The following is a 20,135-nucleotide window of genomic DNA, read 5'->3' on the forward strand; positions in this document are numbered from 1 at the left end:
AAAAAAAAAAGAAAAAAAAAAAGAAAAAAGACTTATTAATTACAGAAAGCATATTTTTAACTACATACTTTTCTTTTTCTCCTGGGTTAATTTGAATTTCTGGAAAGAAAAACTTATTTATGTTTTCCTTCTAAAATGCTGAGAATACATAATATATTTTTTCTTTTTTTAATTGAAAGTATAGTTGACACACAATGTTACATAAGTTTTAGATGTGCAACATAGTGATTTGACAAGTTTATGCATTATGCTCTGCTTACCACAGGTGTAGCTACCATCTGTCACCGTACAATGCTACTTTAATATATATAAAGCCTAGTAGTAGTGATGGTGTTGGTGGAACTATTTATAGCTCTTTTATATATCAATGGTTTCAAATTTAAAACAATCTAATAATTATGTAGTATTCACTTATATTAATTTTCTTCTTTTTGCCTCCCATTATTTCTACAGAGGCAGTGGGTGTGACCAGTCAGCGACCAGTGTTTTGTCCTTTTCATAAGAAGGAACAGCTAAAGCTTTACTGTGAAACATGTGACAAACTGACATGCCGGGACTGCCAGTTATTAGAGCATAAAGAGCATAGGTACTGACATCTTTAATTATAGACACACATTTATAATAAGCTATATGAGAAATAAAGGACTGCTGGAACCCCAGCCAAATGGCAGTCAACAAATAAAGTTTTTTTGGCCAGCAGTATGTTGGCTTGTTCCAGTATTTTTCAACTTGGGCACTGTTGATACTTGTTGGCTGGGGGTTGCTTCAGGTTCATTGTATGGTGCTTAGGTTCATTTTTGACCTATATTCACTGGATTCCAGTGACATCATCCTAGTTGTGACAACCGAAAATGTCTCCAGATGTTGCCAAATGCCCTGCAGAACAAAATCACCCTGAATTGAGAACCACTGGCCTGCACACTATTTGAAAATAAATGGAATTTGTTGCCAGTGTTGTAAAGTGAGGAGATTTTACCTTAAGAAAAAAAAATTGGATCTTTGGGTTTTTGAGAAAATGGAACTTGTTACGGTCATGGCCCCATATTCTTATCAGCATTGAGTGGAATTCACTTCAGTGTTCTGTAGAATGAGGCATGGGTTTCCCAATTCATTATAATTCCTGCGGAAGCTTATTTTTAAATCTGACCTCCCATAGGCATTTGAGTCAGCAGCCACTGATTTTATTTAAATAGTAAGATTCTGATTAATATAAACAAAATTGATTAAAATGATCTAGGCTCAGAAGCTGATGATTGGTTACTAGAGGAGTGGGTGAGGGGATGGGTTAAATAGATGATAGGTATGCATTTGGTGTGATGAGCACTGGGTGTTGTATATAAGTGTTGAATCACTAAATTATACAACTAAAACTAATACACCATATGTTAACTAACTGGAATTTAAGTAAAAACTAAAAAAGAAAAGAAAAAGGGAAAAAATGATCTAAGGTCCCAGTAATGGCAGACTAGATAATTTGGACCAAACCATACCAGTGAGGATAACTAGAATACCTGGACAAAATACAGAAGTCGTTGATAAAAAATCTAGAGCTTAATAGTAAAGAATTACGAGGCCAGATTGGAGTGGGGAGAAAAAATAATAGCTTTTTTCCCCTCTTTGAGGCATTTACCAGGACTTCTGATAGGCCACAGGGCTGAGAATGAGAAGATAGAGATTACAGGGGTTGAAGGCTTCTCCTCCTTGCCTTGATTTGGAATTCTGAAAGTCTACACTGTTTAAGTAAAGATGAATTTGGTACTCAATAGTTCATGACTGGGACTGAAGCCTCAACATCAAATTCTTCAGGACCCAAAGATGAAGTAAATTGAAATAATACTGGTGCCCCAAGATGTACCTGGTAGAATTAAATATAAATCCTTCCTGAAGAGAAAACACATCATCCTGTGTCTCAGATTTATTCAGTAATGAACTTTGCAAAATGGTCCAACACATAATTAGAAGTAATCAAGTATTCTAGGAGATTAGACAACATGAACAAAACCTGGCAGATACAATAAATAATATAAAAAGACCCTTAGGGCTACCTCTTTTTATATTGAAGAGACAAAATGGAAAATTTGGTTGGAGAAATGAAAACTGTAATAAAGAATGAGATGGAAAGTCCAGAATTGAAAATTACCATAACTGAAATTAACTCATTATTGGCTGTAACAGATTTGATGTAGCAGGAAAAGAGAATTAATGAACTAGAAGGAAAGTAAGAAAATACCCAGAATGAAGCATGGTAAACAAAAAGATAGAAAGTAGAAGTAATACAGTGTGTAACTGGGGCCAAGAAGGAGAAAAGAGGGAATGGGAAGGAAGCAACATTTAAAGACAGAATATAATGGTTTAGAATGTGGTAATACTGATGAAAGCTGTCTAGCCCATATTTAGGAAGCCATAAAACTCCAGCAGGATAAAAAAAAAAAAAATTTAAAATACAGAAAGAAAATAATTACAAAAGTAAAATTCTATACTCTGAACATTTTTTTAAAATGAAGATTAATGAAAGACATGTCCGATAAAATAAACTGGGATAATCCCAGTAACCCTCACTAAAGTATACCTAGGCAAAAGAGAAATGGTAGTTAATGAATGGTGGAATGAAGAGCAATTAAAATGGTATGAGTAAATCTAAATAAATGTTGACTTAGGAAACAAAAATGTCTTAGTGTTTTTTGTATATTTACACAATAGATGTTTTGGGAGAATGTGGAGTTCATGTCGTAAGACTCATGAATAGTTGTAGAAGATGATAAAAAAGTACAAATTAGTATTAGATGATAAGTCTAGATCTGTATTTTGTAATGCCTAGAGTAATTACTAAAAGAATAGTAAAAGTGTCTAGGATTATCAAAGTTAACAGGGAGGGGAAGTGGAATCATTAGGCAGTCTAAAAACAGGCCATAAAAGAAAAACAAAGAACAGATGGGATTTAATAAGGACTTGGTAAGTTGGTAAATCTGTAAATATATTTGTAATTATAACTGTAAATGGGTAAAATGTTCCAAATTAAAAGATTTTTGGCCTGGATAAGAAAAAGAATATAAAATCTGCCATTTGCTTTTTATAAGAGGAACACCTAAAACCTAAGTATGTAGAAAGAATAATGGAAAAAGATACACCACATAACACTAATCAGAGGCAAGCTGTTCTATCAAAGTGCCTTGAGATAAAGAGGGACACTTTATCCAATAGAGGGGTCTCTTCGTTTAAAAGATAGAGCAGTTCTAAATATGTATGCCCATAGCCTTAAAATATATAACAAAAAGTAACAGAACTTAGAACAAATAGACCAATCCATAGGGTGGGAAATGTTGACATTTTCAATAATTGACAAAACAAGCAGATTTAAAAATCAGGATATTCCGCCGAGATTCAAATAACCTAAAGACTATGTGGACATTAAGGAACACTGCACCCAATAATGTGCATTCTTTTCAAACATGAAAAAAAAATTTTAATTGAGCTTATGTTAGGACAGTCTTAAATTTCAGAGGGTTAAAATCATATTAAGTCTTGGTGTAAACTCAATGCAGTTAAATCTAGAAGATAATAGATGAGAAAATTCTCCATATATTTGAAAATGAAGACCTGAAATTCATATGAAAGCTATATGCAGCAAAGCATGATCCCATACTGCAGCCTGGACTAGAAGGGGAAAATTATTTAGAGGACATGACTGAAACAAATGGTATAACTGGTATATGGTGTGTAGAGTAGGTGAGAGAATGATCTCCGTGTCCATTTTCTTAATCGTTATAATATGGTTGCATAACAATGCCCTGTGTTTAGAAAATGCATACTGATTATTACGGTGTTAAAGAGCTATGATGAGTCTATTTAAAAAACTAAGCTGTGTAAAGATATACATCTCTGTACCATGGCAGATTTAACTTCAAAGTTATTTCAAAATAAGCAGTTAGAAATAAATGTAAATAAAGCATTGAAGAAGAAATCCCAGTGGATATTAGAAGATACTTTTATCTGAATATTAGAAATAATATCCTAAATATATTGTAAAGGCCATATGAGAGGAAGATCTATAGATCATGAAATGTATATATTAGACAGCAAGAATAAAAAAAGTAAATGTATCAAACATTTATCTCAAATTAGAAAAATCAGTGAATAAACCTAAAGTGGGGAAAAGGACACCATGAGCATATGCAGACATTAATGAAGCAGATAATGTCAGAAATCAAATCATTCAAAAGATTGGTAAATTGACAAATCCCTTTATGAGTGACTGAGAGCTGACCCACCCGACCAATGCCAGGAGCTAAAAGGAGGAGCATCAGTACATCTTCTAACAGCATTTAAAATTATGAAAAGAATATCTGTCAATTGATTTGAAAAATTTTACTTGAAAGAAAATAATTCTTAGAAAATACATCTTACTGAAACTAGCATAAAATAAGCTAGAAAGCCAGAATAGTCCTTTAATGTAAATTCATGATTTGTAAATTCCTCACAAAGAAAATTACACACCCAGATGACTTAATGGACGAATCAACAACATAGGGGAGGTAAAATAACACCTTAAATTAATACAGCCTTGTCCAGAGAATGATGAAAGAATGTATTCTCTCCAACTTATGAGGAATAAAAAAATGACTAGTCTCATCCATGAAATGAATGAAAATTCTAAGAAATAAAATAGGAAACCAAATACAGTAGTATTGTGATTTTTGGACAATCTAATTGCAACCTAGTTGGCTTTGTTTTAGGTATACTGAGTTCATCTAACATTTGAAAATCATTCGTGTAATTCATCACATTAAAAGAATAAAGGAAAAATTACATGATCATTTCAATAGAGACAGAAGAAACATTCTGTAAAAAATATATATCTATGTATATATACATGTACGTGTGGTAGAAGATCTTATCTTAGCAAACTAGGAATTAAATAAATTTCCTAAACCTGATAAGGTTATCTGTAAAAAGAACTAGAAAACATCATAACAGAATATTGAAAGTCTTTATTTTTTTTTAAGATTTTATTTATTTATTCATGATAGAGAGAGGCAGAGACACAGGCAGAGGGAGAAGCAGGCTCCAGGGACGTGGGACTCCAGGATCACACCCTGGGTCAAAGGCGGCGGTAAACTGCTGAGCCACCTGGGCTGCCCAGAATATTCAAAGTCTTTAGATGGAGTTTAGGAACAAGATAAGAGTGACAATTCTGACCATTTCATTTAATGTTACACTGTACCACAGTCCCGAAGAGTGCATTATATACAAAGGAAATCCAACAGAATAATTAACTGTGTTCCCCCCTTTTTTTTCTAATGCTGACATCCCTATTTAGTGATTTAAGTGACCTTGTACTTTTAAACCACATTATGTAAATTACCGTATTTTATGCATTTTATGAAAAATTAATAAAACCAGTTATCTTCTACATTACTATTTCCCTGGAGCTACTCTTGAGTTATCTACATGGTTTGTCAGGGGTTATCATGTTCACTTCCAAGTTAAATTTTTTAAAGTGCTATATTTTATGTTGCTTAAAGCTTACTGCATTTAAGGCATTATAACATCAAGAGGTTGTTTTGTTTTTTTTGTTTTTGTTTTTTTTTTTTTTTTACTCTTCCCATTTTTCCCAAAGGCATATATTTGTGACCTCTATGATGGCACAACTTAAAAGTGATCTTTAAAATATATGTTTAGAATATATATATATATATATATATATATATATATATATATATATATATGTATGTATGTATGTATGTATGTATGTTTACAGGGGCACCTGGGTGGCTCAGTGGTTGAACCTCTGCCTTTCTCAGGTCATGATCCCCAGGTTCCAGGATCAAGTCCCACATCAGGCTCCCTGCATGGAGCCTGCTTCTCCCTCTGCCTCTCTCTCTGTCTCTCATGAATAAATAAAATCTTAAAAAAAATAAAATGTATGTTTACAGCATCAACGTTTCCTAGTTATGAAATTGTAAAATAATAAATAAATCTACTTAGATATATCTGTGATTACTTTTTGCCAGGTTGGCCAAGTGACCTAAGATGCTAAAACCATGCATGATGTTTATCTTTCCCAAATTTCCAAATTAATTTAGAGTATCCATGAATAATATATTTATAAAGACTCCCTCTTTCCTAGGGATAATTTGGAAAGCATGAAAAACCTGCCTTCTAGGGATATATTTGAGGGTTTTTTTTTAAGATTATTTGTTTTTTATGATATCTTAAATAGATTCTATTTGGGGGCTTTTCCTCATTTTAGATATATTAGCTTGAAATAATTAGCTTGTTTACTTGTCTTTCCAGGTACCAATTTATAGAAGAAGCTTTTCAGAATCAGAAAGTGATCATAGATACACTAATTACCAAACTGATGGAAAAAACAAAATACATAAAATTCACAGGAAATCAGATCCAAAACAGGTACATTTACATTTGTGGTATTATTAAAAAAAAATCATCTTTATGTAATGTATTAAGTATATTCACTTTTAGAACATTTTACTTAGCTGGTGGTGAAAATAAGCCTAGGTAAGCTGTTAGATGGCTCTAATAACACATAATTTATAAGACTTCTCTAGAAACTTTTAAGTTCTGGAAACTGGGCTGAAAAGCATTCTTTTCAAAAACTGTTACTGTAATAAACTACATTGAGTAATGGCTCATTTACCTAGCAGATATTGAAAATTTATAACTATCTGGTGTTTCAAATTTTAAAGGAATACAGGGATTTAAAAACAAAATCAACTATTTTTGCTGGTATTGTAAAATATTTTAACACTTGATTATATATATATAACTGCTTTTTTTTTTTTTTTAATAACTGCTTTTTTAAGCATTGGTAAACTTTGAGATGCCTTCTCTGGCCTGTCATCTTTTAACTGCAATATGGTGGAGATCTTAGGACACCAGGAGACAGGGATCATTTAATAGTTTCACATACCTTTTATTCCTTATCAGATACAATACTTACATGGTTTCTGCTTATTACTTGTTATACTTTTTGCTTTCCAAAGCAGTCCTCCTCCTCAACTATCCGAAGGCTCATATTCACAAGTCAGTGATTAGGGGAGTAAACCACTAATCTCCACATGGAAGAGGAATTTGTCTAACCTTCCCCACCTTTTTTTAAATCCCTTTGAAACACACACTGACCTATTACAACCTTTACAACACCTACGAAATACCAATCTCACTTTTTTTTTTTTTTTTTGCATTCAAAAGCGACCTATCACTGCCTAAACAAATCAAGAACTGCTATTTAGAAGGAGCCTAAATAAAAGAGGCCGCAGATGGGCTTTGAATGTTCTGCATAGAGGAAAAGTCTTTTGTGGTTCCTCTTCCTTAAGACCAGTCATCGTATGGGGCAGCCCCGGTGGCGCAGCGTTTGGCGCAGCGGTTTAGCGCCGCCTGCAGCCCAAGGGCCTGATCCTGGAGACTCGGGATCGAGTCCCACGTCGGGCTCCCTGTGTGGAGCCTGCTTCTCTGCCTCTCGCTCGCTCTGTATCTCTTATGAGTAAATAAAATAAAATCTTTAAAGAAAAAGAAAGCCATCATAATCTGTTATACTTGTCATTTTGGAGCATGGCTAAAGTGGAACATTAGGAAATTTTTCCAGGCAATTCCATGATTGAAATGAATTCTTTTAAAGATATTCTTTTTTTTTTTTTTTTTTAAAGATTTTATTTATTTATTCATGATAGACACAGAGAGAGAGAGGCAGAGACACAGGCAGAGAGAGAAGCAGGCTCCATGCACCGGGAGCCTGACGTGGGATTTGATCCCGGGTCTCCAGGATCGCGCCCTGGGTCAAAGGCAGGCGCTAAACCACTGCGCCACCCAGGGATCCCTCTTTTAAAGATATTCTTGAACATAATTTACCTTCTTCTTGATGCTTCAGTATTATTATTATACTCATTTTTATTAATCGTGATAACAGTTCTATTTGTCTTTTTATTATTCTTTCTTACCAACTCTCAGTTCATTTTACCTCTTTCATATAACAAATGTATTAACCAAATACTGTTTCATTTACCATATTCTAATCACAATACTGTTTTTGCCAAATAGAGTAAGTGGTGGGTTAAAAGTTTTTTAAGTAGTTAAAAATTTGTAAAGGATATTATGGAATAATTAAGACAGATAGTTCTAGTTGCTTCTACCATCTAAGTGGCAAATGGTAAAAATTGTAAAATAACTAATTCTGTGTAAAAGATCCACACTTGACAAAATGTATTCTTGACTTTTATCTTATTCTGTCATTATGTATATGATATGAGCTATAGGCCAAATTTCACTTTTTTGTAACATATGGACATCCATTTGCTCCAGTACCCTTTGTTTAAAAGACCATATTGTTGCTTTTGAATTGCCTTGGCTCCTTTGTAGAAAATAGTTGACCATATATGTATAAGTTTACTTTTGAACACTATTCTGTTCCATTGTGTTTTTCTTTTTTGCCAGTACTCAACTTTCTTCATGACTGTAGTTTTTTTTAGTAAGTCTTCAAATCAGATAGTGTGAATGCTCCACATTTTTTTTCTTTTTTTTTTTTTTTACCTTTCTGTCAGTGGTTTATACTGTTTTTACAAAGTCATACATTATTGAATGGAACGATTTGGGTTTTTGAATTGTGGTGAGACTTAAAGAATCCCTGGATTAGGTGCTAATTGCTCATATCTGTGTAGACTACCTGATTATAAAAGGATTACATTTATTGGGCTGGCTTACTTTGATATTTATTTTTATGCATGTGCAAACATGGCATTTCTCGTCCTTTCTTCATCCTGTTCAGCCATTATGAAGATTTAAATTATGGCGGGTGGTGCGGGGGGGTGTTGTTTGCTTCTCAGATCTATCTGGGTTTCTTGATCTTATAGCCAATATTGGTGCCAATTAATTTGCAACAGAGAATAAAATATCTGCCCTATTGGTTTTAAGTTTTAGAGGGTAACTATTGGAGAAGCTGACTGGAGAGATGAAACTTAATTTATCTTGGAATCTTTAGTAGGTGGCCCATTATTTTCTTTTGCTTCTATAAGATGCTCTGGTGTGATGCTATGTATTTTCTTTCTGTCTATTTCAGTCTCCATGAAAACAGCATTCCATTTTCTCTAATCAAAGGAAAAACAGTACATGGTATTTGATGAAATATAAGTAGTAGTTAGCTGCTTATTTCAAGAAAATGTGTTATTAAAAATAGCAAACTACTATTGTTCTCTTTGTCTCTGTGCAGGTATAATGAATGCTGTTACAGTTAAGATGACTGAGAGTGACACATTTACACTTTCCTGCTGCTTAGTTACAGTGGATACAGTCAAACATTTTCAGAGTCCTGGTTTTCTTGTTTATAACTCTTTTTTTTTTTTTTTTCTTTTTTTTTGGTCCACCTTTTTAGGCCAAGTATTGATTTTCTTGGATGATTTTGATTATGATCTTTCCAAACCATATTTTCTTAAAATGTGTTCTTTCTCTTACAATTTTACACATTTGATTTTAAGATTGAATTAAATGACTATGTCTTTTAGAAGAACTATATTTCTGCTGTGTCATTTTCCAGAAAGTCCATTTACACTGAAGGACCCCTAGAAATAGCCGAGCTTTTAATAGTTGAAAACATTTGGCCTAAGTTAGACATTAAAAAATAAATTTTAAATATTATAAGACCATTTTCTGCCTTAGATTTTAGATTTTTCCCCCTTTCATTTAATTTTCAGGATAATTGAAGTAAATCAAAATCAAAAGCAGGTGGAACAGGATATTAAAGTTGCTATATTTACATTGATGGTAGAAATAAATAAAAAAGGAAAAGCTCTACTACATCAGCTTGAGGTAAGTTACTGTTAATGGACAATATGTTATAGCAATTTAATTCAGTATTTTCTGAAGTATTTGTGAATTTGAAATCCCTGCCTTTTTCATACAGTTGTTTCCATTTATGACTCAATAATACTTCCTCTCTATTCCTAAGTTTTCTTCTGCCAAGTTCTACATTGTAGCTGACAGTTTATGGCTTAGTGTGTATTTGATAGCACAAAGCACAATGCCTTGCTTGAAGAAGGAGCTCTGTAAATGTTGAAGAGATTAATCATTTTAGATTCATTGAAGTGACAACTTTTTTTTCCAGTCTTTCCAAAATCAAAAATTTTCGGAAAGGTAACTAAGCTGTATTTCCTTTTTTTTAAATAATAAATTTATTTTTTATTGGTGTTCAATTTGCCAACATACAGAATAACACCCAGTGCTCATCCCGTCAAGTGCCCCCCTCAGTGCCCATCACCATTCACCCCTAGCCCCCGCCCTCCTCCCCTTCCACCACCCCTAGTTCATTTCCCAGAGTTAGGAGTCTTTATGTTCTGTCTCCCTTTCTGATATTTCCTAAATGAATGAGACCATATAATGTTTGTCCTTCTCCGATTGACTCATTTCACTCAGCATAATACCCTCCAGTTCCATTCACGTTGAAGGAAATGGTTATTTGTCATTTCTAATGGCTGAGTAATATTCCATAGTATATATAAACCACATCTTCTTTATCCATTCATCTTTAGATGGACACCGAGGCTCCTTCCACAGTTTGGCTATTGTGGACATTGCTGCTAGAAACATCGGAGTGCAGGTGTCCCGGCGTTTCATTGCATCTGTATCTTTGGGGTAAATCCCCAGCAGTGCAATTGCTGGGTCGTAGGGCAGGTCTATTTTTAACTCTTTGAGGAACCTCCACGCAGTTTTCCAGAGTGGCTGCACCAGTTCACATTCCCACCAACAGTGTAAGAGGGTTCCCTTTTCTCCGCACCCTCTGCAACATTTGTGGTTTCCTGCCTTGTTAATTTTCCCCATTCTCACTGGTATGAGGTGGTATCTCATTGTGGTTTTGATTTGTATTTCCCTGATGCAGTGATGCAGAGCATTTTCTCATGTGCGTGTTGGCCATTGTATTTCATTTTTAAACATACACTTATTTAACCTTCTGAGAAATTGGGAAAAGGATGTGCCTTCTGCTTTTGACATTTTATAGTCTTAGCTGAGAAAGCAGTATGTAGTGAGGGATGTGCAAGGCACTTAGGATAGTTGTTTCTCACCATGGTAAGAAAGATATTATAGTCTTCATAGGCTTTATTATACTCCTGAAGGTCAAGATCCAAAGTCAGTGTTTGACTCCAACTAATAATGAGGTTACAACCTCTCTGTGGTATATTAACATACTATTAAATGCATGGTATTTTAGTATTCTTTTAGTTCTTTGGTCCAGAAAGAATTCACAGTAAAGCAGCAATTTACAAGGAAAAGAGAGTAAGAATTCTGACGTTAAAGATGAAAAAGAAAAACATTCCTAGAAATAATTTAATTCAAACTCTTTATTTTGTAGCTGACAAAATTATAAGGTCTTTGTCAGAGAGTCCTCTCCTTGAAAAAGCGTGGTCATTCCCATGGTTTATCAGGCATACAGGAAACAAAGACTAAAGTAATTCTCTGTTCTTTTGGAAACAAATACTTATTTAGTGAAGAAGTGTTCTGTCTAGGCGGCCTCATTTACAGGAACTTTTTTTTCAAAGTCCTGTGATTCCTTTTCTTTTTTTTTTTTTAATAGAAGCAGCGTTTTCAAAGTTTTCCAAGTTCTGCTTAAAATCAAACATCACTTAGATTTGCTTTCTCAGAGATTATTAGCAGTGCGTGCATTGCTGTGGCTCTTTTCAGACATTTCTGTAAATCAGAATCACTTGAAGATAACAAAAGATGACCAGATCCCAATCTCTAGGAATGAACCTAGTCATCAGTACTATTTGTAATCGACTTTATTGACTTATAATTTCTACAACACCTTTTAAATGTTAATATTTTCCTGGTTTACAGAATCCTCCTTAAAACAATTGGAGCCCCTTTTATCTAAGAATGCAGGAATCGGCCCAAATAACTGTTAACCATACAAGACCCAAGTAACTAGGGCTTCTTATTGTCAATATGCAACCTCTCCAAAAGTCAACAAAACTTATATTCTGTCTATAATGTCTCCAAAGAAATACTGAGGCTATTTCTGACCTCTGTAAAAAACAAGTAATCTCTAAACTTAAATTAGATGTGACAAAGCCATTGAGTGTCATTGCAGTTTTTCCTTTAATTCACTTCAGCACATGTGTATTTTCCAAATTTGAAACTAACTAGGGTCAGGATCTAGGTTCCTTTTTTTATTGAGAATGTAAAACCATATTGGAATATAACAATTTTACTTTTAAACTTCAGAACCAGTAGAAAACCCTGTTGTCTTCCCCTTTCCTTGCAGATAAAAATTTTTGGATAGAGAACTTTAAGATAACCCAAGTTCAGTGCTCTCTCCTTTTTTTTTTTTTTTTTTTTTAAGATTTATTTATTTTAGAGGATGCACACACAAACGGGGGAAGGGCAGTGGGAGAGTGAGAATCCTGAGCAAACTCCCTGTTGAACACAAAGTCTGACACAGGACTCAATCCCAGGACCCGGAGATCATGACCTAAGCTGTGAAACCGAGTCAGACACTTAACCAACTGAGCCACCTGGGCACCCCCAGTGTTCTCTGCTTTTGATTAACCTCTGTTCTTGTTTGTCTACTTCCCTTAGAGAAATTCTGGATTCTGATTTTATGTAGCTTTTCTGAGAATGCATTGGCACCACTAATCATTTTATCATTTAGCTCCCAAGGTAATTCTCAATAGACCAAAATCATATCCCTTTTAACCACATGAGTGTGTCTACCATATGGCATGACTGGGCACAAAGTGGTTGCAATCAAGACTAGAATGCCTGAAAAGTGAAATCATATGATTGCACAAATCGTATGATCTGGTAACTTTATTAGATTGCTGGATGGTAAATCTTTTATTTGTGAGAATTAAATTTAACAGGCATTTACTGTATCATAGCTAATCCCTGGTTTTTGCTCCTTTTTGGATACTGGAAGATGCACAAATAGAGACTTAAGTTCCAGAATATGTAAAACTAGACCAAGGGCCTGGGGTGGAGGTGTGTAGAGGCAGTGATGGCAGTGGTGATGGTGGTGACAGTAGCAGAAGCTCTGTAGTGTTCTGGCAGTTTTTTGTGGCAGTAAGAGTGACCATTTATATACTAAGGGGGAAAAGCACTAAGCATATTTTAAATTGCTATCATTTGGATTCTCAGAGGTGGCAGTTATTCTAATTTGATAATCTGAAAATGACCATTAAAATATATGCAGGACAAATTTCGAAATTTTCTTATTTTCAGAGTCTTGCAAAGGATCATCGCATGAAACTTATGCAACAACAACAGGAAGTAGCTGGACTTTCTAAACAATTGGAACATGTTATGCATTTTTCTAAATGGGCAGTTTCCAGTGGCAGCAGTACAGCATTACTTTATAGCAAGCGACTGGTAAGACAGACTAAGTATGGCATTTAACATACCACTAAAACGGGATCCCTGGGTGGCGCAGCGGTTTGGCGCCTGCCTTTGGCCCAGGGCGCGATCCTGGAGACCCGGGATCGAATCCCACGTCGGGCTCCCGGTGCATGGAGCCTGCTTCTCCCTCTGCCTGTGTCTCTGCCTCTCTCTCTCTCTCTCTCTGTGACTATCATAAATAAATAAAAATTTAAAAAAAAAAAAAAAAAACAAAAAAAAAAAACATACCACTAAAACATAGAAACAGTGGAATTATTGGAATACTTAAAATTCAGAATTGTTCATTGGTTTGTTTGTACTTCATTGCCCTTTACCTATTTTTTTTTACCTGTTTCTAACTTTAATTGATCAAAAATTTAAAAAATATACTTAACTGCCATTGTTGAGGTATAACTTCAATTTTAATCCATCATTATCTTTGTTTTCTTCTTTTCCAGGTTTTCTCTCAGAGGCTATTGAACTTAATACTAAAAATAATGATAGTAAAGATTTCCTAATCACCTATAGTGTGCCAGACACTAATTTTAAGCATTTTCCATGTAATATTCCACTTAAGCTTCTACATTGGATTTTGGGGGAGGTTTTTGTTTACGATTTTTATTTTAATTCTAGTTCGTTAACATATAGTGTAATACTGGTTTCAGGAGTAGAATTTAGTGATTTGTCACTTACATAAACACTCAGTGCTCATCAGAAAAAGTGCCCTCCTTAATCCCCATCACCCATTTAGCCTATCTCCTGCCCACTTTCTCCCCTATCACCCCTCAATTTGTTCTCCATAATTAGGATCAGCCCCTCCTTTTTTCCTCCCTTTTCCCCTATGCTCACCTATTTTGTTTCTTAAATTCCATATATGAATGAAATCATATGGTATTTGTCTTTCTCAGACTGACTTGTTTGCTTAGCATGTTGCTCTCTAGCTTCATTCGTATCATTTCATTGCAAATGGCAAAATTTCATTCTATCTGACGGCTGAGTAATATTCCTGTGTGTGTGTGTGTGTGTGTGTGTGTGTGTGTGTATACACTGGTAAGATAGACTTTATCCATTCATCAGTCAGTGGACATTTGGGCTCTTTCTGTAATTTGGCTATTATTGACAATGCTGCTATAAACATTGGGGTGCGTGTTCCCCCTTTGAATCAGGATCTTTGTATCCTTTGCACTACTAGTGGTGCAATGGCTGGGCCATTTTCATAACTAGGTATACCTAGGGACACCTGGATGGAACATTCAGTTAAGCTTCCAACTCTTGGTTTGGGCTTAGGTTGTGGTCTCAGGGTCATGAGATTGAGCCTGGAGTCTGTTTAAGACTTTTCCTCTGTCTCTCCGCCCCCCCCCCGCCCCCCCCCCCCCGACTCCAGCTCACTCACTTGTTCTCACTCTCTCTCAAATTAAAAAACAAACAAAACAAAACAAAAAAAAAACTAGGTGTAACTATCCATCTTTATTGTATGAATAATGAAACCAAGGCACAGAGTTAAGTAACATGCCTAAGGTTATTACACAGTAGGAGGTATAACCAAAATTCTGTCTTGGACACCTGAGTTTAGAGGCTGTGTTTCTCTTGCTGACAGTACATTGTTTACTCTGGCGTCCATGTATGGTACTGTATATTGCAACCCCATTTGCTATGGAAGAGTGTCTGTGTGATCAGATGAACAATTTTGATAGTAGTTCAGAACCTTGCTACTGAAAATATTTAGTCACTGCAAACTATTAATCACCTGAAGATTCTCGTTTTAGAGTTGTAAAGTGGAGCCAAATTCTATATTTCTTACAAGCTCCTGGGAGATGCTAATGCCACTGTTCTAGAACTATGCTTTAGTAGCAAGGATCTAGAAGATACTTAACCACTGGAAGTCAAACCATATAAACATTTTAAAAAATTCCTGCCTTACCTTCATTTTATTAAAAACTCCACAGAGAGTTATCCTTTGAAATTGAATTAGGACATCCAAATCAGTTTTCTGTTCACCTATTCCATTTTTGGAATCAAGTGGCAGAATTTTTCGGTGACCATTTTGTAATAAGGAAATATACTTCTGGATAAACTTCTATAAACTAGGTTCAAATATTGAGTTCAAGACTTACTAAAAAAACTGATTTGTAACTATTTCTAGAACTACTCCTAATCATGAATTGTATTCACTCAGAATTTTTTTCTTTCATAATATTTAATGATGTACTCTTTCTTGAGTCTTTTTTTAACTGCTTTATTGGTGTAATGAAAAACAGCTTCTGTATAGTACGTATCTTCTCTGTTTTCCTGAATATTTTTCTGAGAGTTAAACAGAAAAAGAAGAGTATAAAATGAAAGAATTGTCTTTTTTTCAATTAAGAATGAAAATTATGAATATTGAATATTGTTACTACATATGTGTAAGAAAACATTCATACAAATATTTAGTAACCAGTTTAAAAATTTCTCTAATTTTATTAATGGTTTTTTTTTTACAATTATGAGAAAACAAAATAGGAGATGAGATTACTTAATCTGCAAAATTATCTCTTGACATAGGAGAGAGGGAGGTTATTCTTTATATTCTACATAGGAGAAAATGAGTTTGCAAATCATAAAGAATCAATTATAAGGGACCAATACCTAATTGACAGAATCATTTTTTTTCTAATTTTTAAAAGCCTGTGAAATCCAAGTGGGCCTTTAGGCATTACCAATAGCCAGTGTAGTTAATAAAATGATTTGTCTTTAATGTATACAGAGCTGAGGTTCACGATTATTTGTAAACACTTACAAGAGTTTCCAACCTCAAAAATTTTGAAAACTGCTATATTCTACAACCCTGCTCTTCATAATTCTTATGCTTGGTACATATAGCCATGTTTACTCAGGTTATCTTTTTAAAATTTGTTTTATTTTTCTTTTTAAAGATTTTATTTATTTATTCATGAGAGACACAGAGAGCCAGAGACATAGGCAGAGGGAGAAGCAGGCTCCCTGGGGGGAGCCTGATAGGGGGCTTGATCCCAGGACCCCAGGATCATGACCCAAGCCAAAGGCAGATGCTCAACTACTGAATCACTCGGGTGCCCCCTAAGGTTATCTTTCAAATGATGGCTTTTATGTGCTTAAAAAAAATAAGAAATGCCTTGCAGGCCTGAAATTTCAAGCCTAGCTTGCTTGCAATTCTCAGTTCATCTTTTTGCTATAGGAATTGTGGTCAGTAAAAGACCCAGTGGAACAGTGGAATCTTTTCAGAAGTCCAGTTTTAAACAGATTTTGAAACATTTTCACAGTATTTCCTCAGGATTCTTCTATCAACCTGTTAACACTGAATTTACCCTTATATTATGTAGAAGGAAGGCAAGAAATATTGACAGAAGACCAGGAGAGTAAAGCACTATCATTCTTGTTACCAGCTGTGAATATTTCTATACTACTAGAATTAGGAAACTATTAAGTTATAAGTAGTAAAAAGGAATGCTACAATCTCTTTTCTCCTTTTTCACTTCCTCCCATCTAATTACTCTTAGAAGACCTTTATGTTTTCCCGAATGTCTCATTGCTAACACTTTGCTTCTAATCCTTTGGACTCACAGTATATGATGCTGTCTTGACTGGGTATTGGTACCTTTTCCTAGAATGCTGCCTCTTTCTCCTGAATAACTAATGTTCATCATTTTAGAGACTACCAGCTGCAGTTTAGATTTGTCTTCCTTTCCTCTTGGCAGCCTTTCATGACCAAGACTGGATTGGATTTCTCTTCTATGTGTTTGCAAATCCTTTGTGCATATGTCTATCATACAATTATTGATTTTTATGTACTATTGTATTTGCATATGTTTCTATGACTCATTAGATTTTATACTTCTCAAAGGTAGGAATTTTGTATTACTCAGTGCTTGATGTATAGGAATGAAACAAAAGATTGATGGTGAAAATATGGCAGATAACATCTGTCAGAAGCTCAAAGTATAGACAAAACTGCATGTTAATTTTTACAGCATTGGAAATTCAAATACTAAATTTCTTCTTTAAGTTTATTTTAACTTCAATAGAAAGGAGACAGTGTTGCTATCTTGAAAGCTGTTTTGATATCTTTTATATTTCAAAAATTTTTTTCATCTTTTGCTTTTTGAACAGTTAGCTAAGTTTTCAGTGTGAAACCTGAGTTCATTTAAGTTTAGATACATCTGAAAAGATTAATAAAGTATAGTTAGTTAATGAACCTTATGTTCTACACCAGCCAGGCTTTATGATTTTTCAGAACTATCTAAAACATATGTCAGGAATTTTATTTTATTTTATTTTATTTTATTTTATTTTATTTTATTTTTTATTTTTTTGTGTATCAGGATTTTTTTTTTATATGTATCAGGATTTTTGACAGAGTTTACATTTTATATGGGTAATAAAATAATTTGACAGTAAGAGAGCTCTTACATCTTGACAACAAAATACATCAGGAAAAAAATTGTTACTTCAAGGAATAGTTTGGCCAAATTTGGTATTACTTTTAGACGTTGGCACAACTTAATTAGCAAATAGATGCTAGTTATCTGAGTTGTAAATAAATTGTCTTTTTTAGCTTCTCATCAGCAAAAGGGATTTACAGCATAGTACCTGAAAGGGGGAAAAGTATGTCCCAAGGGTTTTATTACCTCATTGTTCCTTTTAATTAGAGCTGATTTTCTTTTAAGAAAGTGCTCACATTTCTGATTTTAACCATTTTTTCTGTGCAAATGATGAAGGGAAAAATCTTATGTCATAATGTAAAGCGATAAATGTAGAAAGAATAGATGGTAAAGAAGCACATTTGGTCACTATCCTAGAGGTAATTAAGGAGTCCTCAGAGTATGCTAATCTAGTGAGTAGAGAATTGACGAACAGGATCTCAGTGTAATCCTAGAATACCTCTTTGCAAAACACTAATCAGTTACAAAGGGGGAAATCCAGTGAATTTAAAGTGGAGAAACGGGGCAGCAAAATGCCAGGTGATGAGGATTTGTATCAGCAACTGTGGGAAAGATTGAAATCCTGAGCTTCCCGATCTGATGTGCTAAGAAATACACATTATCATTTGTGTGGAATTCCTGACAAGAATGCTCTACTAAGTCTGCTCAGGAGGAATTCTACTCAGACCCGGGTTGAAGGTCATCTTGCATAATATAAGGCCTGAGCCATCAAAGGACATGAATGACAGGGAATGATTAAGGAACTGCAGAGACATGGGAACTAAATACAACCTGTATTCTTTGAGAGCATCCTAGGAAGTACCCTATTGGGAGAATTCCCATTTGAATATGGTCTTTGGATTGGATGGTAGTATTGTGACAAACATGCTTTCTGAATTTGGAGCTTGCCGCTTATGTTAGGGAATCTTTGTGTTAAGATGCACTCACTGGAGTGTTTGGAACAGAACTTCATGTTTGCAACTTGCTGTCAAAAGGTTCAGAAAAAGACAATAAGAGTGTATGTGTGCAGAAGCATTTGGGCAGGCACGGAGACAAATGTGCTAATAATACATTAACAGGTGGGAAATCTGGGTGAAGAGTGCTTTTTAGTTTTTCACAATTTTAAAATTATTTCAAAATGATTAAATTTGGGGAATGATGAAACTATTTAGGAAGGAAAGTTCTTGGAATGATTGTTATGGTTTGCATATTAACATTTTTTTACCATAAGAACTGATAGAGGATGCAAAAATTTAAGAAAGGGAGAAAAACTTAGGGAGAAGAACATTGTATTGACTGCTATATACTGCACTACACACTGTGCCATGTATTCCACATAGTCCCAAAATAATTTCATGTTTTATGCCTAAAATGTATTATGGCTATTGGAAATAGTTTAGCAACTGAAGTAAATTTATTTATTCAACGCTTACTTATTGAATACCTGCTGTATTTCAGACAGCATTCTAAGCACTGGGAGAACAGAAGACAGAATCTTTGCCTCAAGAAGTTGCATTTTAGTGGGAAGAGACAGTACTGAAAATAAGTAATACCATGTAACAGCATACATATTTTAAGTGCTCTAGAGAAAAGTAAATTAAGGAAAGAAGTTGAAAGAGCGTGATATTTGAGCAAACACTGAAAAAAGTGAGGAAGCAAAACCTGAAGGAAGTAAATATTTAGGGGATATTCTGGCAGAGCATACATCAAGTGCAAAGATGGAGATGGGAGTTTTTGTGATATGGATACAAGGAGTCCTGGGGGGCCCGAGCAGAGTGAAGGAGCAGAAAGTTAGTACAAGTTAAGTCAGAAAAGTAATGCAAAGTCAAATACCACAAGCATGGTAGTTCATTATGAGGACTTTGGTTTTTAATCTGACTGTTATGGGGAGCCATTGGAGAGGGGGGGTCTTGAGGACAACAGAGTATGATTTACATTTTAATAATCACTGTGGCTGAGAATAGACTATAGGTATTTGAGGGCAAGGAAGAAATAAGGGAGACCAGTTAGAATCTTACTGCAATAAGGTGGCTTTTCCAAGGTGGTAGCAGGAGAATTAATAGAGTTGATGAGAAAACTGGTAGGATTATCCATATCTTTTAAGGATAGAACCAGTAAGATTTGCTGACAGGTTGAACGTAGGGTGTGAGACAAAGAAAGGAACTAGGGACTAAGCAGTAAGGAAAATAGTGCTGCCAGTAGTGGAGATAGGGAAGGTTATAGGACAAGTAGACTTGAGGAAAAAGATCAAAAGTTCCCTTTTAGACATACTAAATTTGAGGTGCTTACCAGACACCAGATGATGAGTAAGAAATTGGAAAT

At 34.6% G+C, this 20,135-nt stretch overlaps 1 protein-coding gene across 2 annotated transcripts in view; it reads left to right on the top strand.

The window, feature by feature from the left end:
* TRIM24 (tripartite motif containing 24) overlaps positions 1 to 20,135 on the top strand; it is a 99,746-nt gene that overhangs the window by 52,740 nt on the left and 26,871 nt on the right. For both annotated transcript variants that reach the window (XM_072777358.1, XM_072777359.1), the window contains exons 4-7: positions 454 to 586; positions 6,295 to 6,411; positions 9,705 to 9,819; positions 13,225 to 13,371. In XM_072777358.1, coding sequence (XP_072633459.1) covers positions 454 to 586; positions 6,295 to 6,411; positions 9,705 to 9,819; positions 13,225 to 13,371 — 512 coding nt within the window. The remainder of the gene's footprint in view (positions 1 to 453; positions 587 to 6,294; positions 6,412 to 9,704; positions 9,820 to 13,224; positions 13,372 to 20,135) is intronic.

The sequence above is a fragment of the Canis lupus genome, chromosome 15 (genome assembly GCF_048164855.1).
Source record: "Canis lupus baileyi chromosome 15, mCanLup2.hap1, whole genome shotgun sequence".
NCBI lineage: Eukaryota > Metazoa > Chordata > Mammalia > Carnivora > Canidae > Canis > Canis lupus.